Source organism: Apis laboriosa, unplaced genomic scaffold (assembly GCF_014066325.1).
Source record: "Apis laboriosa isolate Shangri-la unplaced genomic scaffold, ASM1406632v1 scaffold13_cov153, whole genome shotgun sequence".
NCBI lineage: Eukaryota > Metazoa > Arthropoda > Insecta > Hymenoptera > Apidae > Apis > Apis laboriosa.
The window spans coordinates 3,502,482-3,528,519 of record NW_025221370.1 but is presented as its reverse complement, the minus strand read 5'-3'; the positions used below and the strand labels follow the sequence as shown (position 1 = coordinate 3,528,519).

General features: G+C 24.5%; 1 protein-coding gene across 5 annotated transcripts; it reads left to right on the top strand.

Annotated features, from left to right (window-relative positions):
• Positions 1-822: 822 nt before the first annotated feature.
• Positions 823-23,954, top strand: LOC122721045 (putative fatty acyl-CoA reductase CG5065). Of its 5 annotated transcripts, none has more exons than XM_043948257.1 (7): positions 829-957; positions 13,725-13,759; positions 20,126-20,857; positions 21,391-21,639; positions 22,003-22,352; positions 22,744-23,340; positions 23,558-23,954. In XM_043948257.1, exons 3-7 carry the CDS (start codon positions 20,645-20,647, stop codon positions 23,697-23,699), a joined length of 1,551 nt encoding a protein of 516 aa, XP_043804192.1. In that variant the 5' UTR covers positions 829-957; positions 13,725-13,759; positions 20,126-20,644; the 3' UTR covers positions 23,700-23,954. The 5 variants fall into 5 exon arrangements, with proteins under 5 accessions (XP_043804194.1, XP_043804192.1, XP_043804195.1 ...); XM_043948260.1 differs by lacking the exon at positions 829-957 and adding an exon at positions 12,028-12,104 and having other exon boundaries at positions 13,736-13,759; XM_043948258.1 differs by lacking the exon at positions 829-957 and adding an exon at positions 12,032-12,104.
• Positions 23,955-26,038: the final 2,084 nt, after the last annotated feature.

The window sequence follows — 26,038 nt, the reverse complement described above, 5'->3', positions numbered from 1 at the left end:
ACAAATACAATATCGTAAAAATTAATTAATTCTTAAGAATATATCATATATTTCTTATTAATAAATCATTTTATTTACATTTAAACTAATGAAATATACAGTTTTATTAATTATAATTTTTAATTGAAATTATCTGTGATTAATATATATTAATATTTTTTAAAAATTTTAATTTATTTAAATATATTTCATTTAAACAAATTTTTTATCATGAAATATTATTTTCTGATTGTGATCATTAACAAATTTTGTAATTAATAAAATATTATATATATATATATATATATATATATATATAATATATAATATATATATTGAGAATAATAATAATATTATATATATATTTTATTCTTAAAAAATTTATTATAATATAATTGAATATCAAATGAAATTATTACACTATGTCAATGCAAAAATTGTTTATTATATTATACAAAAAAATAAAATAAAAATTAATTATATAAATAAACAATTTCATTATTAATAAAATTAGTATTCGAAAATTGTCTAATGTACTTTATGACATTAAAGATGAACGTATTAAAATATATTGATTGATGTAATTAAATTTGAATTAAAAAATAAGAAAGAAGAATATATTCATATTAAAATATATATGAGAAATGAAAATATAATCAGAATAGATGCAACATATAGTTTCGATTTATAAATTTAAAAAAAGTAGAAAGAATTAAAATATAGTCGACTAATTGTTAGAAGGATAAGAAAAAGAAAAAGAAAGAGATATAGTCCTAGTGATTTTTATGAGAAACAATTGTCTTGCCTGAGGAGATTTGGCGGTTGCCCCAAGATGGCGGAGTCGGTTGGCGTGCGACAAGCACGAGCTGAAAAGTGCCGAGAATATAAGAAATTCGTGATTCTGTGTTAAATCGGTAGTGCGAGTTTCATTTGTGGACAACTTACAGACCGTTAACGAAGAAAACGCTCTCGGATAACGTAAGTACATGAAAAATCAGTGACACGAAATCGTTTTCTTTCGGTACGGAGTGAAAAGCCGCGCCCGCTATCATACATCTTAATATCATGGGTGTGCATGTAATCTATTTTCTAATTTTATAAATATATAATTATGTCTTCATGTCGACAATAAAATCATTAAAAATATTATCCATAATAAGAATCCGTTATAGTATCTGGAAATTTCATAGTAGGGATATTGAAGTTGGTATGCGAAAATCGAACAGTCGAGTGGCACAGCCGGATACCTACTTCGTTCTGATTCTTTACCATAAATTTCTGTTAGTTTTCCGTTTGATAACAGAAACTATAGTTAATCAGTAGCTAGTGTAATTTTACAATATTACTAGATATTAGTTAAACAATTTTCCCGCCGTGTCTGTAAAAGATATAACGAAAATTTTAAGGCTTGTAATTTCATCATATCCTCGACGGATCCATTCTCGACCTATTCAAACTCTCAAAGACTGAAAAAAGAGATTTATTTTGATTTTTATCATACATGTTATTAGAAATATATGTATATCTCTCTAATTTTAATATTAGCGGATTTCTGCTTTTTCTTCGACGTATTGTCTCGATATAATCGTGTATATATATATATATATATATATATATATATGATGTGTAACTGAATGTAGTTGTGTGCGCGCGTTTCTTGGCGTGCGCAACACGAACCCGCATGCCGGTTCATCATGTAAAATACTTACGATTCATTATTCTTAATTTCTTCCATTCTTTATTGTTATATATATGTACATAGATACTATAAATAATATAGTAAATTATTAAGATAAAATATTAACTGGTTTATATTTTTTAATTATTTTTTTAATTATTATTTTCTTATGTTTAAAACAATATCAAATAATTCAATTAATGTATAGGTCATAATCCATTTGGTGTCATCTGTGAACAAATTTAATAATTACAATCATATGCAGTGGAAATTACGTTCGATAACAAATGATTGATAAAATATATTTATTACCACGGATAATTGCAATAATTTATTGACTTAACAATAAATTAATATTCTTTGGTGGTTCTTATTTCTTTTAATAAATATCTTATTAATATAATATATATATAATATATATAAAGGATAAATAAAATATTAATTATAATTATATATATCTTACGAGTATTTGATAATTGATTAAAAAATTATAGATATATAAATTATATTATTATTGTTTTCTAAAAAATATGTAATATTATTTAATCATTATATAATTACAATTTTTTCTATGATGTATATAATTATTTTTATTAAATTGAATTTAAAAACAAATCATGCATTTAATAAAAATCATACATTTGCTATTCATAAATTTAAAAGAAAAATAAAAGAAAAAGAAAATAAAAATTAATTTTAATTTTTTTTTTAAATTAATTTCTCTAGTATACATATATATAACACAAATTGTACAAGTAATTCATTTAGATTACTATTATTTTGTACAAATGAGGAAAGAACGAGAAGTCAATACGATAATGATTTTGATTTTTTGTTTGGAAATATTATCCGGCGTCGGTAAATTCTCGGAACATGATCAATACATGGTGTGTTACTTCCGCGTTTGTCCGTTCCGCGTAAAAGGGTTGTCATTCGCGATGACTACTCTTTCAGTTTGTATATGTTCAGCCAACGAGAAACCTTTGGATTTTCTATTTCGTTTAACGATCGTGAGTAACGTACAATGACTAATGCATAATCTAGAAATAAATATTAAACGTTAATATTAAGGAATAATAAAAAGTATTGAACAAAAATAAAGAATACAATAAATATATATTTATAAACTATTTGTTTCTTTATATTCTCATAAAAATCACATCTTTACAAATATTTATAAATATTTGTTAGAAATGGATGCTTGAAAAATTTATTTTTTATTCATAAAATATTCAAAATATTTTTTAATTATTTCAAATATATTTAAAATAATATACTTAATTTTATGTATAAATAAGATTTTTTAAGTATTTAATAATCTTGAAATATATAATATTGTCATATATAATACAAACAAACAAATTAAATCAGATTTCATTTCAATTTTATCTATTAAAATATTATTTTTATAGTTGTCTATATTTTCGAATAAATTTTATTATCATATTGCTTTATATATTTCGATATATATTACATAGTCTGAGGAACGTTTTCATAATCGGTTCATTGATCACTGAAAAGTGCTTCGAAGCAGTTCATGTATGTATTGGTTTATTAGAGCGTGATTGAACACAAGGGCGGATTCTACGAAAATGGCATGTACTCTTCTTGCATCCCATTTTACATTTTTATACTTTTAATGTTCAATTTTCATTAATTTTTTTTTTTTTTGCTAATATTTTGCTAATATAACGATGATTTATAACATATATTTTGTACAAAATCAATTGTTTTATCGAATTTTTTTTCTTCATTATAAATTTAAAAATAAAGTTAGATTATAACTTAAAATAAAATCAGATATAATAATATAAAGTTTATAATTAATAAAGTTTATAAATAAAGCAATATAATATATACGACATAAATTGATTATACATTTTTAATAAATTTTTTTTTCTTTTTCAAAAAAAAAAAAATAAAACATATATATAAAATTTATCAAAAGCATTTATATGCGTATTTAATACGAAAGTTTTTTATAACGTTATATATGACGTTAAAATTTTTTTGATAAAAATAAAAACATTCTTTAAAAATATGTTTATATCTGTGTTTGTCATAATTTCAAACTCTCGATAAAATTTTGCATAAATATTTAAAAAATATATTTTATATATATTGTTATATCTATATGATTAATTGCAAATTTTTACACTTTTTTACATTTCTGAGAAAAAAAGTAAAAGATTTGAATTGTAAATATGTAAGATATTTAAAATAAGATTCGTGATATGATATGATATATTTAATAAATTTAATATAATAAAATTCAATAAATTCATTAGTATAGTAATGAATTTTGATTAAAATTTTATTTTTTTTATTTATGAAAAAAATATGATTTTACAAATATCTTCAAGTTATGAAATAATTTCGTAACTTTTTACTCAATTTTAATTTCTGTTTTACACATATTGTTATCCGATAACATAAATCTTTCTTATCAGCAATCATATCTTTATGATGGAATAAAAATTTTTATTAATTTAATTTTATCGACTATTTTATATACTTTTGATTTAAATAAAATATTTTTCTAAAATATGTATATATATATGTATATAAATTAGAAAAACGTGAAATTGAAAAAACAAAATATTTACTTTTGTTTTTAATATTATAATGTTATCATCTTTCGTGTTAATAAAAAATTTCAACGAAATATTATTGCTAGCTGTTCGATCGATAAAAAAATGATTAATAAAATTGAAAAAAAGGAAGTAAAAAAGTAAAGTAATTAAATATCAAATAAAAATTATTTAGGCCGCCTTAAATAAGTATTTTATCGAACAAAAAAATATTGAATTGAATTCCTTTTTCTTTTCTTTTCTTCTTTTCTCTTTTCATTTCTATTTTTTTTATTTTTTTTCTTTTTTTTTTTTTTTTTTTTTNTTTTTTTTTTTTTTTTTTCCATCATCGCTTCAAACACTCATAAACGTATGCAGCCGTTCAAGATTATTTGCTGTTGGTGCATAATTAGCGTTTCAACTTAAGTAAATTGACATTAACGAACATATATGCAAATCTGTATTTCGCGCGAAATAAAAAATTTTCGATTTTTATTATTATTAGGGAAAACACTGAAATCGATTATATATACCGAGAAAGAATTATTATTTTTCTTAAAGCGGAAAAAAGTCTTCGATTCTGATCTATCTTCAGAGAAAATAAAATATCAAAATCACGATATATCGGAATAAAAATTATTTTTAAAAAAATTTTTTTTAATAACAATATTTGATATTTATTATTCGAGAGAATAACCAAAAATTGTTTTCAAAAAAATTTCCAAGAATTTTTTATTTTCATTCTTTTTAATTTTTAAGGCCTCTATAAAGAATAATTTGATTTTTCTATATTTACAAACATATATACATATATATATCGTGATGTGATTTTTTTTTTTTGTAAAATCTATTTTGCCGTTTTATATGTTGATCTCCTCGTGATTTTAAACATTTTTTAGATATATATGGAATGGTAAGTTTTAGAAAGAACCATAGGGGATCTGATTCTGGTTAAACTTTTACGCAGATTTCGAAACCTTTGAGGCGCTAAGGTATTCATATTAATTAGTTTAATAATTATATAAAAAAAAAAAACATGTGCTTACAAACAAGTGGTAAGACAAGGCTTCTTTATTATCCTTCTAGATCGTAATCGATCGTCCTTGTACAAACCAAGATGATCGTAAAACAAGCTAATAGGAGCCACCTGGGACACTTTCAATAACCTTGTTTCGAAATTGAGCAAGCTCATTCTCAAATACGCGGCACCGCTTATTAGTAAGGAAAAGTGCCACTCTGGTAGAAGTATGATCGATGTCCACATAGACAAATATGGGTCATGATGTAAAAACTGACTTGTCGTAGCTCGAATAATATTTGCTTGTGCGCATTTTCTCCAAAGTTATTGACGATCTAAATTCACAATTAACACAATTATTTCATTATTTCGTTGATTACAATGAAGGAGGAACATAAGATGAGTACGAAATAATGAATTAAAGAAATACGAAGATTGAAAAAAAGATATGAAGAATAATGTCATGAATAAATAATATTATGTTAATATATAATTATAATGTTAAATATATGTCAAGTTTTATAAATATATGTCAAGTTTTATAAAAATAATTATAATATTAAATATATGTTAAATTATAATTTAAATATATAATAAATTTTATGACTTTTGTTCCTTGTGTCTTTTTTATTCCTGAAATCTCAATAAACTTATATATATTTTAATAAATTATTTTCTCAAATTATATCTCTCTAATATTAGATAAATTACTAAATAAATTTATTGAAATTATTCTCTATTTTTAGATATATTTTAATAATATATATAATATTAGAAAATTTAGATTGTATATATTCTAGCTAGAATTTTTCTCGAAATATTTTGTTTTAATTTCTATTTTTTTAGATTCTTTTCGTTTCTTTTTTTTCTAATGAAAAATATATTAATAAATTATATTATATGTAATAAATATATAAATATATATAATAAATATATATATAATTAATATATAAATATATATATAAAAAAATATATATATGTATGTATATATATATATATTATTTTGAATATTATGGAAATGTCAAATTATTCATTTGACGTCAGAACCGATCCCAGGAATCCTCATAATCTTCAAACTTTATGCTTACTTTTTATTATCGCAAAATTTTCTTATCATATCATTCATAAATTATTTTTTATTACTTTATAAATATCTACAGAAAAAATTAAAATTCTTAAATTAATCTTTGCTCAAAATATTATGATATTTTTATATTGTTATAATATTTAGATATTATATTTACTTGAAGATTAAAAAAACTTAAAACAATCATTGATATAAGAATACAGAATGTTGATACAATTGGATAAAAATTTTTAAAAAATGATTCTATAAAAATGAAATAAAAATATGAAATAAAATTTTGTCAGTAAATTTTTTGAATAAACAAGTTCGAGAAAATGTCAAGTACAACTAGTAAAACAAGTTTGAAAAATTATCAAGTACAATTAAGTGGCTATTTCTTCAATTAGATACGAATGAACTATCGATAGTTGATTACTTTAAATGTGTTTAAATAACCAAAAGATACATGGATTATATTTTTTTTCATTTAAAAATTTTCGAAAAATTTGAAAATTTATTAATTACTTCTTGATTGTTATCGTATATTTAATCTTAATTTTCTAAAAAAATGAAAACTTTTAAGCGGTAAAACTTTGTTCTATGTTTATTATTTATTTTCATTATGTAATCGTATAATCAGGTATAATCATTTGTCTATTATATCTAATTGAAAAATAATTAAGTTTTAATTTGTATTTAAACGTTTTCAAACTTGGAAACTTGATAAAATTTTTGTTTCTGATTCATTTTTTTTTTTTTACGTAAAATCATTTTTTGCTCGATTGCACTATCACTTACAAGACATATTTAATATATTATATATAATATATTAATTATACAATAATATTAAGAAAATAAAGGATCCAGATATATTAATTAATTGATTAAAAATTAGAAATTGTATGCAATGAAAATTCATCATTTATATCCAAAAGATTTTTGTTAAGAAATTCCAAATAATTAAAATAATTAACGAGAGATTAAAAAAGCGTAAATATCTTTTTTATTTCGATTGAAAATTGGACCAACCAAGAAATGTCGAATTTTTAAAGCAAGAGATATGCTACGTTATCTTCGAGTGTTCACAAGTAATAGCATAAAAAAGCAAATAGCAAACAAACCACATAGGTGAATTATAATAGTAGTAGTTTTAATTCTACTGTGTTCACACATTCAATGCTCAGATAACCGATAACATTTTCATACTTTCTTCAGTATCGATTCTAATCAATCAGTCGTGCGTATTCATATAATCGCGATAATAAGAAATTTTGTATCGTTAAATAAAAAAAGAAAAAAATAATAAAAAAGGATAGAGGAAAAAAAAGAAAAATTTTTTTTATCAATTCATTACATAAATGTGTAAAATTGTTAGAAATTTAATGAATGAACATTGTGTTATTATATAATATTTATCACATTGAAAATCTTGAAATTAATTTAATATAGAACATAAATTGAGTTAGTTTTTTTATCAATTAATTTATTATAAAAAAAAAAGTGTATGAAATAATTTGAATAATACGTTTTTTTTTATTGAAAAATTGTATCGAATAATTCAACAATCAGCTATTATTTTCTAGTTTTTTATTTTCAATTTAATATTCTTTTTAATCTTCCTGTATCTTCAAAGAATTCAATAATTATCCGGAATTTCCAGTTTTTTCTCAAGTTGTTTATTTTAAATCATTGACACATCTGCAATCAATCTTTTTTTAGAAATTTTTCCAAAAAAATTTTGTAAGATTGAACAACAAAGTCATAGTTTTTACCAAATTTCATCAGAAATTATACGTAAATCTCATTTGAAATATTTATATCGAAACAAGTTTCAAAAACAAGATATCATTTATATATATGTTTCTACATAAAAGGTTCATTAACAGCGTTTTTCGTAACATCTAACTTCAAACTTTGGTCGAATAATATTTTCGGTATACGTGTTGTATATATATTTTGGTACAAGTTCGTAGATAATATATACACACATTTAACATATTGTATTGCCTATCGATATTCATTTCGAATACGACCGTCGATCGTATAATGTCGGTCAATTTTTCATTTCGTGTTATACCGTGTTCCCAGTAATTCAATATTCAACATATTATCCTGTTTAAATTAACGAACTTTATCGAAGAAAAAGAAAAAGGCTTAATTAAGATTGAACAATGAAGATAAAAGAGAAAAAAAATTCTTGATTCATTAGACGAAGTATACAGGGTGTCTTCAAAATCTTGGTTCAAACGATTAATATTCGAAAACATCTTTTTTTTTTTTTTTTTTTTTTAGAAACATGATATATGAAAGAAAATCTTAAAGAATGAAAAAGAAAAAATTGTTATTCTTTTTTTATTTTTATTATATATCAATTGTCTCCTTGTTCCATTATTTCTAGAGATGATTCTAAAGTTTAAGTTAAATATAAAAGTTACAATACGATATAAATTTCCATAAATTATCGAATTGCACATTTCATACCTTTGACACGAGGGGGATAATATGGTCTTAGTTACGACTGTGTTAATGGACATGATCATTTTAACTTTTTCATTTACAATCTCTCTGTATTATGTCTCATACATGTCTCATACATTGAAGTGATTATGTAGATGAAATGCTGTTGCACTTCGCCCTTGATCATTGCAAACAAAAGCACATGTCAATCTGCGTGATTGCATAAAAATTCTCATGCAAAAAGGAATAATATAGTATTTTGTCTTAAAATATTTCTGTTCATCCGTTAGACTTTGTTCTGCGAAATTTATTATTTATACGAACTTTTGCAAATATATTTCATCGACAAAAGATAAAAATAGAATAATTCTTGACCGTAAATATAAAAAAAAAAAATTTTATATCAATCAAATTATAAATATTTTGTCTAATAACATTATTTATACGTATATAAAAAAAAGGTTATAACACATATAAAGATTATATATGTGTTAATTGTATATAATTATACACATTATATATAATTATATATAATTATATATAATTATACACTATATATATAATAAATTATTGCATACTAAATCAAATGATTGACTATTCAAAAACTGGAAACATAAAGGAAATATAAAAAAATATTTTCAAATAAATAAGATAATTTATAAGATAATAAGATAACTTATAAAAATTTAAAAAAAATTGTATTTTATTCTGAATAAGAAATATTCATAATATTCGTCAAATTTAACACATTTACAATTTTTGACGTAAATGAAATACACGTCATTTAAAATATTATTTCTCATCTTTTCACAATCAATTTCCATTTATTTATATTTATTATATTTCTCTTTCAATTTACTGTTTTCTAGATTAATAATCTCCTTTTCGCAAATTTAGAGCTAGAGATTATTTATTCCGATATTTAGCTTATAGCTTTTAATTTTCACGACGATAGAAAATATTCTTGATCCATGGAGAATCGGAAAATGTTCGCAAAGGGTTAATAAACATAGGAACTGCTTCAATCAATGATATTTTCACTCACGACCAACTTTCTGCGTGTTATGGTTAGGGTAAAAGGGATCAAGGTATCGAACATAACGGCAAACATTTCAAAACAATTTGAACATGCAATGTACTCTATAAATATCCATCGCATAACTTTGTAAGAACATAGACTTGCCTTGAATATAAAGTAATTTCTTTTGATTTTTTTTTTTTTTTTTTTTTTTTTTTTAATTATATTTTATATTGATCATTATTAAAATATGACTATATATATACACACTGGATGATAATATGATTACCGCATCTCACATATTTAACATTTCTCTTTCGAGTTTTGATGTCAAAGATAAATCTTTAAGATATCAAAAGAAAAAAGATTAATGTATATCATTGGCATTATTTTTATTATTTATATTAACTTTGATATAAGATATGATGAGAATGAAATTTGTAAAATTTTTATCGATATTATGTACATTTTATCAGAAAATATTAAACGAAAGTCATCCTCACTAGAGGATTTATCTTGATCATGAATCTTATCGATATGTTTTTTCAATCTTGATTATCTTTCTGTTTCATTCATTTTAAAATAAATTTTATAATTTTATTTTAGTCTTGGACATCCACTTATTCCAATATTTTCCTTGTATTACTGATCTTCGATGGTGAATATGAACACGAAGAGAACATCAGAGCTTCTTGTTGGCTAAACTATAACATAGTTACACTCTTAGAATCGTTGTTGTTCTTAAAGAGTAAAAACCACTATTCGAATCTAAATATTTTTATAACACATTTATGATTCTACTTATTGGCAATACAATAGTCTTGGAAATGAATCAACACGATGCGTATCTTGACACGTTTCTTTTATAGAGGAGTCGATGTTAATAAACATTTTTTCCTATTTATATCCTTGTAAAAAAAATATTATTTGGATATACAGGAATACATATTTAGATATAAGAAATATGTACATCAAAATGAATAAAATAATTATAAAATTTAATAGGTAATTTTTTTTTTAATATTCCAAAAATATCTATTCAGATTAAAATTTATACTGTTACGAAGGAAATCTTTTATTTTATTGTGTCTTTTCTATTTGTTATCAATTATTCAATATTCGATATTATTAATGTTAATGTTTTAAGGCGATTTCATTGTACCGATTCTTTCAACTGTGCGTACGCTTAATTCCATGTTGTTCCGTTAGCCTACTTTTCAGCAAATACGTATATATTATTATAAATTACTCGGTACACTTCAAAATCAACGATTTTTTATTTTTAATTTAATACCCTAAAATATTTATAATTAAAAATAGGATATTAAAATATATTTTGGCGCTTCCTTCTTTTCCTTTTTCTTATTTTTGTGCTGAGATCATATATAAATTTTGAAAACATGTTTATCATGGACTATGAATTCATGATTCGGATATATGAATTTCATGATTTGTATCTCAAAATAAAAACAAAATATAATAATATAAATATTCATATATAAAAATAATAACAGTTGAAAATGATTTATAGAAATAATATATTTTTAAATTTATATTGTTCATAATATTCTGATAAAAATAAATAATTTTTAAATTTTTAATTTTTTGTTACAATTAATCATTACAATTAACTTACATTTTTTTTTAATCGTTTCACTTTAAAGATATCTTATCGATAATTGCATCTTTAATTGAAAGTTAGCATAGCATTTTATATATCGTTTAAATGTTGTTGCATATTAATTCAACTATTAATATTAATTGATATATATTAAAAATAAATATCAATAAAATAACATATAATTGATTTTTGAATATTAAATGTAACATGAATATATGACTTAAAATTGAATTAATAATCAAATTAATAATCAAATTAATGATATGTTTATTATAAACATAAGATATATATTGAATAAGAAGAAAAAAAAAGAAACAATAATTTTTTTATATCTTATACTTGCAATGTCAACATTTTTAATTTATATGCATATCATGTAGCAAAATATCACAAAAAACCTATCAATGGTCTTTCAATTTATAGTATATACATGTTTAAAAGTGAAAGGATTAACGAAAGATGAAACACATCAAAAATCCCCACAAACTCGCTTATCCTGTGCGTATAATGCTTAGAGATGCATCAGTAGCAAGTGGTAATAGGAAGTAAGTAGTGGGGGAAGTTACCCCAACCTCTCACGCAGAGTCAGCTATAAGGTATCCCGATTGGTCCCAAGTAGGCTTAGTTCACCTTTCGTTAGTGAGTTCGTTTTTAAGACGTCTGGCCCACATATTCTGTTAGTAATCCTCGATACGCGGTAAGTGTTGCATCGAAACCTAATCGTACCAATAGTGAATGATACGTGTTCGAAGACGTATCGCCTATTATTTTTTTTTTTTTTTCTCGAAATTTATCTCATTGGATTGTGCTCATCGAATTCTCCATATCTTGTAAGTTGTTTATATTTTTTTCTTGTATGTACAAATTGATATTTGTGTATGCGTGTGTGCGTGCGTGTGTGTGTACATGTGTGTGCTGGATAAAAATTTTGAATTTCTAATTCCTTGGTATTTTTTTATATTTTGTGATTTTGATAAATTTGAATTTAATTACCGATTAGTATCGGTATTTTCGTTTTATCAATAGTCGTAATTATACCAATTACTCGTTCTACTGAACTTGACATTCTACTTCATTCGATTCTCTTCGTGTAAATGAAAGATTTTTAGTAAGAATTTTAATAAAAATATTATCGATATAAATACATTGTTGATCGTATCGATGAAAATATTAATAAATAATCTTTGAAAATATATTTCATTATCTATCAACTTTATTATTAAATCAAATTTTATATCAATAATTTCCTAATAGATTTTTAATATATCAAGAAAAAAATAAAACTATTTGAAGAGTTATCGGAAATATAGATAATATTGATTAACATTGAATTATTTTGAATCAAAACTATTTCTATTTCGTTAAAAATTCAAATAGTAGAAAGATTAAAATTTCTGATAAATAAGTTTTCATCAAAATAAATTTTGCCTATACAAGTGATAAAAGTCAATGAATTAAAATACGAATGGATTAAATGATAGGAAACTTTACCACGATAATGATATCTTCCGCATAGCAAGAATATTATTTTTAAAAATTTTTTGATCGAATGATTATATATTTTTTTTATATTTATAATATTTGTAAAATATTTTTATATCTACATTTTTTAAATTTAAATAAGTATATATATAAATTTGCATGATAAATTAGCGATAATATAAAGTGATTAGTAATTGATTGGCGTGAACTATCGATAGTGAATTCAGATATAAATGGATACCATGTGGAAGTGCACACATGATAAAAATTTATGTTGTGTGAGTGATATTTTTTAAAAGTTCGAGTAAAACAAGTAAGAATAAAACATGATTTTGCAGTGATTGATATAAATATAATAAAAATTATTATAATATCGTTTGTACATTAATTAGAGATGTAGAAATCATTGCAATGATAAATTACGTGTTACATTTAATCATTCTTCCTGTTCATTTACAAAAATATGAATATTTATGGCACATTAAATCATTTTAATATCTAGAAATATCTAGAAATTGATTAGAGATTTCAAAGATATTAGGGGGTGAGAATTCTATTACGGGATCAAGTAAACATTTCCAGTCAATTAAATACTTTGACGTCAATTCGGATTAAAAAAATCAGATTTTCGGACAGAATTGAAATTATTGTATTATTCTATGAATTTATGATCGGTTAATAATTCAGCTTTTTCTTTTAGAAATTTTATTTTATCATTAAAAAAGTCATTTTAATCATTTTTTTATCATTTGATACATCATCTTTATCGTTTATTTCAAATATTGTAAGATTTTTATTTAAGTTTTCTTTTTGTTTTTTTCTTTTTCATGGACAGGTCTAACATAGTCAATGGTCAATGGCATAAAATGGGTAAGCGAATTCAAACAAATTCTATTTATTTCTTATCATTATTTAAAAAAAAAAAGATTAGAATATATCATTTGTTCGCAAACAATAATAATTAAAAAATAATTATTGTTAGAGCGATTGTTCGTTAAATAAGTTTTCACAGTTTCAATATAACTATTATAACGTAACCTCCAAATATGAAACATGTGTAAAAAATATTGCCATTTTCCTTTAAATTGTTTATATATTACGAGATATTAGAATTGAAGTTGACCCTAGAATATCAAAATGTTATATTCGCAGTTCAATTGACATTTATCATTTAGTGATGGTAATAACGATGACCGTGAATGTTAAATTTGATCGGAAACAGTCGGTAATAGTAGTGACTGGACTTATAACGGTTATGTCACTCTAAGGGTTGAACCGATGTTATAGAATGTGATGTTATAGAATCTCACATTTCATACAGTGTTCTCATATTGAAATTCTATATTTCTAAATCTCGGGATTCGATGCCGGGATCTCTCTCTCGATGCCGATATCCTCCTCTTTCTTTCTTCCTTACGCGAAACGTGATACGGAAGATCTGTTTTTAAAGTTGAAATACGGCATACTTAAACCAAATAAGAAGAATCCTGGGAATTAAACCCGTAACCGGAAGTTTGAATCGTTTAATCGGTGGTTAAAAAGGAAATTTCATCGTGGTACGACGTGCTACGTCGTCTGGCCGTCGGCCTCTCTATTCTCTCTCTCTTTGTCCCTCGCACGCTTATTTTCCTCTTTCCTTTCCTCTTTGGCGAGGGTCATTGGCCACAACATTGATACTATCACGTTACAATCGAAACTGTAGACGTTGCGGATAAACGCAAAATGAATCACGGTCAAATTAATTATATGATTATGTGCTCGATTAATTAATCAACAATCAGGAATTAATTATTCGATATTGAGAACAATATTTACGAATTAAATGAAATTATTACGTGTACAATATGACATTCAAGAACGTGAAATATAGGATATATTATTGAATCGTGAAAAATGATTTTTATCTACGATTTACTTACACGTATTATAATTTATAATATTTTGATTTTAAATTTAACATTTTCAAAGTTAAATGTATAATTCTATTCGAGTTTAATTTAAAATTTATTGGTACAAAGTGTAAACTTAGAACAAAAAATGAATGCAAGGAAAACGTATATAGGAATAGAATGTTAATGAACTCGAAAAAAAACTAATGGACAGAACACGTGCGAAAAAAAAAATAGGAATAAAAGAGGAAAATTTAACATTTTATGCGAATTGTTTTTTTCTCAACATAATACTTTGCTATGTAAACATGACGTGTTTGCCGAACATTATATTTCTTAGAAAATTTCTTACGCAGAAATTAAATAATTTTTACATGGATTAATCATCTTTGATTTTTATTTTTTGCATTCTTCTTTTTAAAAAAATTTTTCTTTTTCTTAAAATCTTTTCGTTCGATATTAAAATGAAATTTTACTCGAGAAAAAAAAAATTAAATTATTAGGAATATATAGAATATATTTCTTTATTTTCGATTCTTTTCGATAATTATAGTTTTTTCTTTGCACAAGAGAAAAAAAGATAAAATGCAATTGGATCGCTCATAATCTTTACTTTTGATTTTTATAATTTAATTAATTATTTATTATTCAATTAAATTAATTTAATATTCTTTTTTTTTTTTTTTTGATCATTTTAAATTCAATAAGAAATTAAATAGAATTAAAATAGAATTAGTATTGAATTAATATCGTTCACGTCTTTGTTTGAAAATAGATTCATTGTATTTATATTATTCGGATATTATTGAATTTTCTTCATTTGCTTTGACCAAAGTTCATGATCCATGTATGTAGTCGTCATCTAATTGACACACAATTGACGTGCGCATTGTGATGTAAGAAATTTGTAATTTTGGCGACGTATTTCGCAATTTTGCAAGTACAATTTGATTGCCGTAAATGAACTGTAAAATTTCTCTCCTTTTTTGCCTTTGTCACACGTTCACACGTATAAATTATTTAATATTATCGATACGTGAATCGATTATTTTGAAAATAAAATTTAATTAAATTAAATTAATCTATAATTAATACATACACTCAATTATTGATGAATTCATTATTTTTATCTCATTTTAAATTATTGAAACTTCGTTTTAATGAATACAAATTATAATAATTTATTTTTTTTTTACAATTTATTATTAAAAAAGAAGTGAACTATTTAGAAGAAGAACAATTTTATCGAAATTACAAATTTAAAGGTATATTCTAAAAATGTATAAAAAATGTTTCATTTAATGAAATAAAAAATTAAAATATACACACTGGTTGTAAGCAATGCATATTCTAGTTCGAATTTGTGAAAACTATGTCACGAGGTTATCGATTTACGATTTGTAATGTGAAAATGATCGGTAGGAAGAACGCGTCTTTGTAATTTAAGAGGAACGCGTCTTGAAATTTTAATGATCCTTGTATTGTACTGTTACGTTCAATCATTTTCGATAATTCTTTTATGACCGATATAATGATAAACTAATAGATTAAATAATAAAATTATGTTGTAAAATCGTTACCAATTATATATTTTATATTCGATAAAAAAATTATTTAATAAAAAAAGGAAAGAAAGAAAAGAGGAAAGTGACGAAATTTCACTTTTCTCTTATATTTTCGAGCATAATGATTAATCATAAACAAGGATTTGTAGTGAAGAGAAAATGATAGGAAAATGAGAAGAAAGGAGAGTAATAAAATGAAAGAGAAACGTCGAATTAAAAGTGGCAAAGAATAGAGGTTAATTGCATACATAATATAAAAAAATGAGACATCGCAGACGCTAATTAATGCGAAAGAAATAAAAGAATCGATAAATAGTAAGAAGAATTGTTGAGAGGGAAAAAGAGATGTAACAATAAGAAAAATTAATAGGTGGAATTAAAACAGGTGTACAGGTAAAAAGATTAAAAATAGAAAACGAGAAAAAATACGATTTTATATAAAAAAAAAAAAAATATTATATATAAGTTGATTTATAATTCTTTGAAATCCAATAGAATAGTGGGTGAAAGTCAGAATAAGTAGGTTTGGAATATTGACTATTATATTAACAAGATTAGACATAGTATCGTCCAAGGTAATTGAAAAGACCTTTTGCATTATGTAACTGTTCTTATAAAATGATCACAGATGTATCGTATTTAAAACAGTATTTTAATATTATTTATCATTCTGTCAAAGAAATATTCAAAGTACTAAATATATTCTAATGACAATAATTATTGAATTGTTGGATGAAGTAACGAAAATTTTCCTTCAATTTGTAAATATTTAATTGTTTTAAAAAATAATTGTGATATTATATAATTATTAGTATTATGTAACGATGGGAACAACTCTATTTACGCCTAAAAATATTTTTAAATATAAATCATAAATAAATCAATTAATTATATATAATATAAAATTAGTTTTACAATTAAATAATCATATATATTCGATTATTTTTAACTTACTCTATTTTAATATATTTTATCTAAAAACTTTAATTGCACGAATACCGAGAAATTAGTTTCTTTGGAGAAATTTCGTTAATGCTTCGAAAGTAGAAGTTTATAACTAAAATAAAATATCTTTACATCTTTCTTTATGCATCATTAGGTTTTTTATTATATTCTTATGGTCAAAATTTTCCCATTTCATTCTCGTTAATAAACTATAAATATATATACTAATGGGAAAAAAATGAGTTCCATAATTGTTCTGCCAAATCTGGCTTGCAATCTGCCAAACATTATACTTGAAAACCGATGGTCATAGTACCGTATGCTTTGTATTGATCACGGAGATATGTTTAGAATCATTTGAAAATATCGAAATTTATCTTTAAATTTCATTAATTGAATTTATTTGTTTAAATGTTATATTAAATTTTTTTTTTATTGCTGAATTATATTTATTTCTAGAAAATATTTAAATAAACTTTCACTTTTTCCAGATATATTTTCATATATATTTCATAATGATTTACGATTACCTAATGTAGCAACTATTGTAGCTTTGTGTTCATCACTATTAAAATTACATACTTCTTTCCACCCTTGTACTGCGTGATACACGAACCTGAGCCAATAATTGTTTTCAAAGTTATAATTTTCTAGTGATGTTATGCGTATAATGATCGATGTGTCTATAATTATGTGTTGTTAACTTTTGTTGTTACGTACATCAAATTCCAGTTTAAGCTGTCATATACATACCTTGAAAAGAATAAAACGAACGTTCATTACAGTGAAAATACTTTTATTGGAACAAAAATTTTAGTTCGTTAAATCTATTTCGATCCATTTATTTAAAACTAAATTTATATTAAAAAAAGAAAAGATAGTGTTTCAAAACAAGTATAATTCGCTGATTAATTCTCTACATACTTGCAAAAAAGGTAAAATGTGCACACTCTTTTTCTTGGATTCAAGACAAAGCTACTTTTATTTTTTACATTTTCTTTTTTCTTTTTGCATATTTTTTATGCATATTTAACACTTTCACACTTTCAGACATTTCAGATGTTTGAGAGTTGTCATCGGTGAGCAATTTTTTTTTTTTTTAAATTTTCAAAAATAATAAATTCTGGAAAAAGAAGGTATTTATATCAAATATATTAATACATATATATATATATATATATATATATAACGGCTAACAATAAAATTTACATAATATTCATATAAGATTGTATTATCACAAAATTAGTAGTCAAAACCCACGCATACGTGACATCCTAAAAATATTATGAAATATTACGATATAAAAAAAATATTTCATTTCATATCTTCTCAAAAGAAGAAGAAAAGAATCGTATAATTTCTTTCGATCGCGTAATTTTTTTTTTTTTTTTATAAAACGCTCACAAAAATACAATGTGCTGAAATGAGGCGAAGAATATGAAGGTGAAACTTTTATAAAGAGAGGGGAAAAAAAAAAAAAAAAAGTGACGCGATTAGACGGAAAGAAACGGAAAGGAAATAAGGATGTATTTGTCAGTCAGTCGGTCGCGGTCATTGTTCGTCGCATAACGGGTTCTCATGTAACGGGGTCGAGCGACGTTCTTCCCCTCTTTTCTTCCTACAGTCTTCGCGGAGATCATGGAACGGGTGGATTCTCGTAACCGTTTCAAAGCTGGGACGTTGACCTAGAATCCTATCGGAACCGTTTTTCTCTAACGAAACGTTTCTATCATTTCTTAATTTGTTGCAATAGATTGAAACAAATAAGATTCGAAAATCTACAATAAGCTGTGGAGTTGTAATTTTGGAAATTGAAAACGTTGTTGTTATTATTAATTTTTTAAATTGTGCATGTAGATCTAATGATCGAAAAATGATCAATAGAAGTCGATACCGATTTAAATCAACAATTTTTCTTTTTCTATTTCAGCCAGATTAATTTTTCTGAAAATTTGTATGTCGATGGGCTTTAAAAGAAAAGCAGAAAAGCAAAAAGAAATATTAGAAATTTTATTAAATAAGCGATTTCAAATTGTTGAAATAAATATTTATGCTGACATATGGAATATATGAATAGAGATTTTTTTTTTTTTGAAATTGAAAAACTTCTGATATGAGTCATTGAAGATTAATTTATGTTTATAACAAATTTATTTAAATATTTATTTTTCTATTTATTTATTTTTTATCGATTTTACAATTTAATATAATTTTATATTTATAATTGTTCTGTATATTATATTTTGCAATAATAATAATATATGCAAAATATTTCAAGATTTTACATATAAATGATGATAATATGATGACATATCGATTAAAAATGATAGGATGAATGAGATACATGATTACAATGAATACTTTTACATATAATATACATATATGTAAATATTGAAATTTGAATAATTAAAAAGGAGATATTGGAGAAAAGATATGCAATTCTGTTTATTTCCAATATTAGAATTCAAAATATATTTATTAACACAATTGGATCGGATTGATTCGAATTAATTCGGATTTATTTTCCAAAACTATCTCGAAAATATTAAAATTTAAGTTCAAAAGTGAACTTAAAACTTTAATTTTGATCTTGAATTTGATTTTTTTTTTAATTATTCAGAAAAAAATTTCCATAATATTATTAATAATTTATTACTTAATCTTAAGTAAAAAGTGACCTCTGAGAGGTCATTTCAAAATGCGATATTGATTTATATTGACTGTTAAAAAAAAAAGGATAGAAAAAAGACAATAAAATAAATCTCGTAAATCTCTTTTTTTAGCGAATAAATAATTATGAATAATTTTAATGTTTAACCTTTCCTCTTGTTTTTTAGGTGAACGAATACTGTGGTCGCTAGAAGACACGAAATGAATCCAATAGAAATTAAATCTATCCGTGATCAACTTGAAAAACTTGGAAAACTTTGGAACCACGTGAACGTATATCATTTTTGTTGTACCTTTCTCAAATTTTATTTCTCCATCTTTGAGGGATCGATATTCATTGTTCCGTAACTTGTACAGCCGTAAACGAACGAACGGAAAAAAGAAACGAAAAGGAAGAAATATATATGTATATATATGTATACACATATATTATTTATATATTTATATACGTATATACATATAGATCTATATCCTAAAAAAGGATAGAGAAGATTCAAGCAAGGCCAAAGATAAAACCGAAGAGAAGGAAAAACGAAGCGAAAAAGTTTCTAAGAAGCTTGTAAACAACAGAAAGATTTTTTTTTTAAAAAAGCGCCATCACTGGGGATTATTATTAGAAAAAAAGAAAATAATTAAAGATTATTTTGTTCATTCAAACAGTGACATAGTGAAAAAAAGGCATCAAAATGAGCACAATAAGTGACAACCAATGTACGTCTGTAAGAGATTTCTACAAGGACAGATCTATCTTCATCACCGGTGGTACCGGATTTATGGGCAAAGTTCTCGTTGAAAAATTACTCAGATCTTGTCCTGGAATAAAGAACATTTATATTCTGATGAGACCTAAAAAGAGTCAGGATATTCAACAGAGGTTGCAGAAATTGTTAGATGTGCCGGTATGATTATTTCTTATTTTACTTCGTTGCCTTTAAAAAAAATCCGAAGAAAAGAAGTTTCAAGTTTCGTGTTGTCTTTCAGACTTGGACAAGTTTTAAGTTTAAGAAATCATCGGTTCGAAAGTCACGTATTGCATATGTAAAATTTCTCCAAACTTAAAGCCTGTTAACTAATCGGTACATAAAACTCGGTTAGAAATTTCTTATGCTCCAAAAAGAGGTTTATGTAATAGGAATTTAATTCAAAATCGGGGATACAAAATTTAAATTTTAAATATTAATCAAATAGATCGATCTTTTTCTTTCCATAGATTAATTTTGAATACGGATCGGAAAAAAAAATTTTTGAAATATGAAATTTTTAATTATGATTAATTAAATTTTGTATAATAGAAGAAAAAAGTTAGATATTGATTCGATTTGTTAATTTTGTCAAAAATATCTTTGCGTTTTTGATAATTGTAAAAATATACTATTTTAATTCGTCACGACTTATTATTAATTTTATTATTAACATGTCAAAATGTTCACAGTTGTTCGATAAATTGCGTCGAGACGCTCCTGATGATCTTTTGAAGATAATCCCTATAGCTGGAGACGTGACAGAGCATGAACTGGGCATCTCAGAAGCTGATCAAAATGTTATAATAAGAGACGTGTCGATCGTTTTTCATTCTGCTGCCACTGTGAAATTCGACGAACCGTTGAAGCGTTCGGTTCACATCAATATGATCGGCACTAAACAATTGTTGAACTTATGTCATCGCATGCACAATTTAGAAGTAAATATATTAGATGTATAGAGATATATTATAATATACGGTGATATATAAAAACTTATATATAAATATATATATAATATATATATATATATATATGCAGATAAAAAAAATATGCAATAATGTATAATAATTGATTTATATATAAAATAATTGTGATCATCTTAAAATAATGATTAAATTTATTTGAAGAAGTTGCTGTAATAATTCCACTTTGAGCAAAAAACCAATTGAATTTCAAATATTGTTTGAAATTTGTCTGTTTTTTTCTTCATAATCAAAATAAAAAAAAAGATAAATATCTATCGAAGAATAAATTTAATATTTATATTTATATAATAATATAATATTTATATCTATTTATAGGCTTTGATCCATGTTTCAACGGCATATTGTAATTGTGACCGCTACGATGTCGCTGAGGAGATCTATCCTGTGTCGGCGGAACCAGAAGAAATAATGGCTTTAACGAAATTAATGGATAGCCAGATGATTGATAATATAACACCGACTTTGATCGGTAAACGACCGAATACCTATACGTTTACCAAAGCTCTGACTGAAAGGATGTTGCAATCCGAATGTGGTCATTTGCCGATTGCAATTGTAAGACCCTCTATCGTTCTTTCTTCGTTTAGAGAACCAGTATCTGGATGGGTGGACAATTTAAATGGACCAACTGGAATTGTTGCCGCTGCTGGCAAAGGTTTCTTCAGGTAACTTTGAACTATTTGTTCGTCTTATAATCTAGTTAGATATTTTTTTTATGGCAGAAGAATTTGATCTAATGTTAAAATCATTGTAAATTTTAATATTGAAATTAAATTTCTTATATCTAGAGAAAAAAATACATTGTAATTTAAAGATTGAGTCAATCAAAGGATCATATAGTATAGAATAATTTTTTGGATTATAAAATTTAACAGATAGAGAACAAATAATAATAATAATAATAATAATAATAATAATAATAATAATAATAATAATAATGAGTTAAATTGTTCATGGAATAGTTTAATTTTAACTATTTAAAAGATTGATATTTTTTCTCCTAAACTTTTCAAATAATTGAATTAATTATTAATGAATAAATATTTTTTATCACAGATCTATGTTGTGTCAGAAAAATATGGTGGCAGATTTAGTACCAGTCGATATAGTAATAAACTTGATGATTTGCACGGCATGGAGGACTGCGACAAATCGCACGAAAACAATTCCCATATATCATTGTTGTACAGGTCAGCAGAACCCAATCACCTGGCAGCAGTTCGTTGAACTGATATTAAAATATAATCGAATGCATCCACCGAATGACACAATTTGGTGGCCAGATGGCAAGTGCCATACATTCGCTATAGTGAACAATGTATGCAAGCTCTTCCAGCACCTTTTACCGGCGCATATTTTGGATTTCATTTTTCGACTGAGAGGCAAACCAGCCATTATGGTTGGTCTACACGAGAAAATCGATAAGGCTGTCAAATGCTTAGAGTACTTTACTATGCAACAATGGAACTTCAGAGATGACAATGTTCGACAATTGAGCGGTGAACTTAGTCCTGAAGATCGACAAATTTTTATGTTCGATGTCAAACAAATTGATTGGCCATCGTATTTGGAACAATACATATTGGGAATTCGGCAGTTCATTATTAAGGACAGTCCGGAGACACTGCCAGCTGCTCGTTCACATATTAAAAAGTAAGTAAAAAAATGGAACGCAATGCAATTTTTATAAATTTTTTTTTATTTTTCCTTTTTGTAAAATGAGTTATATAATTATATTGAAAATATTGAGAAATAACGAATAAAAAGAAATTAGAATTTTAAATTTTGGAATTATATAAAATACATCTAAAAAAAATAATCCTTTTATATAATATATTATATAACATTAATTTATTTGATTATATTTCAGATTATATTGGATTCAAAAAGTTGTAGAATTCGGGATGATATTAGTGGTACTGCGTTTTTTGTTGTTGCGCATACCTATGGCCCAAAGCGCATGTTTTACACTATTGTCTGCCATATTACGCATGTGTCGTATGATTGTTTGACGGCTCAGAATGCCGGTTGAAAATCGCGAAAAGCGTTATAAGAAACAACTAATCGTAAAGAAGCATAATTTAATGGTGCAGGTTATCCTTCAACTTCATTGCTCATCATCCCATCGGTTGGCCTTTTCGATGTTTCTATTTGTTCATAACTAAATTAGCGTTCGCTAGAAATATTAAATTTCGCGGAGAGTGTCAGTTATGAAGCAAGTTCAGAAAGGACATAAATAATGAAATAAAAAAAAGAAAAAAAAAAAAGAAAAGAAAGGAAAACGTGCATTCGAAGCTTCCAAAGTTACCACGTGTAAAAGTCATTTTGTTATATTATTTGGAAATTAACGAAAAAGGTATAATCCTTTTGGATACGTTGTCTTATTCAAGCAGCAGAAATGCAGAAAAGAAAGTTCAGACATTTACGACCATACGTTTATTGTGGATATATTTCATTGTCATTATAATCGTGTTTTTCGATGTTGCCTCAAAAGAGCACTTTGTTCTTGAACATCGATTTTTCGCATATCGTCGATTTGTAATGACGTGACACTAGAAGTATTCGAAATTATTAAAAATCTTGATACAGTTATCTTCCTGATTTATCTATTAATTGATTTTGAAGAAACAGACTAAAAAAAGATTAGTGACTAAATAGACTAAAAAAAATAGTCGAAGAGATACAAAAGCGAGACAGCTATATATATATATATATTTAAGTATGCGCATTGTGTATATATATTACACATATATTAACATTTTTTGCTAAAATAAATAATTACTATATTGCTAATAGAAGTGAAATAAGTCGGAAGATGACTGTACATATTTTGTGTCTCAGTCTGTTATTTTTCACGGTAATCATCGCGTATAGTGCGATTTGAGATCAACGACGCGTGAACTCCGTGAGCCGGCAACTCGAACTAATTGAAATTTATCGATATTTCATATAAAATCATAAAACCTTGTAATTTATTGATATTTTGTTAAATGTATTCTTTTCCTTAAAATTTTTTTCTTATTGAAAAAAAAAATTATTTAAGAAAATTATTATTTATGTTTACATTTTTAATGAAAATGATTGTGTTTGATGAGCTTTTTTATTCATTGACCTTGGAATTTTCATAATTTTTTTAATTAGCAAGGTTTTATCGTGTATTCCATTTTCGAGGAAATAAATCTTGATAATTTTTTTCTTTTTTCTTTTTTTTTTCTGCTAAAAAAAAAGAAAAAGAAGAAATAAAAAGGAAAAAGAAAAAAACAAGTTTTAAGGTTAATCGTAGATAGTAAATCAAAGCGATAGATTGTTATTGTACGAATGTGTATTTTATAACATTGCCAAACAATTTTAACGCACGCTAAATTTCTTCCTTTTTCATCATTTTTACAATATTTAGAAATAATAAACAATTTCTTCGTGTACAAGATTGTTTAACCTTTTCAGAAAATTTTTTTTAGATATTTAGCTACTTTTTCAAGTAGACACAATTTTTCACAATTTCATGTAATAAACTATAATACAATGCCATATGTGTAATATGAAATCAGAAAGGGTTAAACGTCTAATTAGCATCGAATCATTTCGAGTCTGCGTAATATCAATCTTTCTTTTCAAATTACTATTTAGATTTTACTTTATTAATAAAGAAAGGAAATGTAGATTCGAAATGATTGTTAGAAAAAAAAATTTTTAACGCCGGCTAGAGGAGTTGTAAATTCGTCGTGCCTTTGTGTCTTTGCCATTTGGCATTTTGTTCGTTCATTTGTACTGTGACATAAGATATTATAGACGTATATTTAGTCACATTCTTACATCGATGCATGCTCGATTATATCATCCTCATTCGGTTTCACCATCAACGAACCAAATTACTCTTTCTTCTTCTAAACAACATCAAAGTTGATAAAGTGTAATTATAATTTCTGTATGAAAGTAATTTTTTGTATGCGTTTCATTGTTATTATTATTTCGTTTAAAGGGATGCGTTATAACTTTGTTTAATATATATTTAAGTTTACTCGATTTTATCGTGTATACTTTTAATTAAACAACTAGGTGAATTTTTTGGATACATTCCAATATCCTCTTAATTTAATGATCTTTGTTTCCTAATTAAGACATATTATTTATAATTTTGATGTAAGAACATATAAATCATTAAATTTTAACTTAATAATAATAAATATAAAATCCAAAATTAGATTTTGTATAAAAAATTTGTTTCGTTTTTGGTGAAATTGAAGACATAGGAGGACACTGACGAGTGCCAAGACATCCAGCTTGTTATAATTAGCACAAATGTGGTGCGTTTACTGCTAAATCATTGTAAGAAAAATATCAGAATAACATA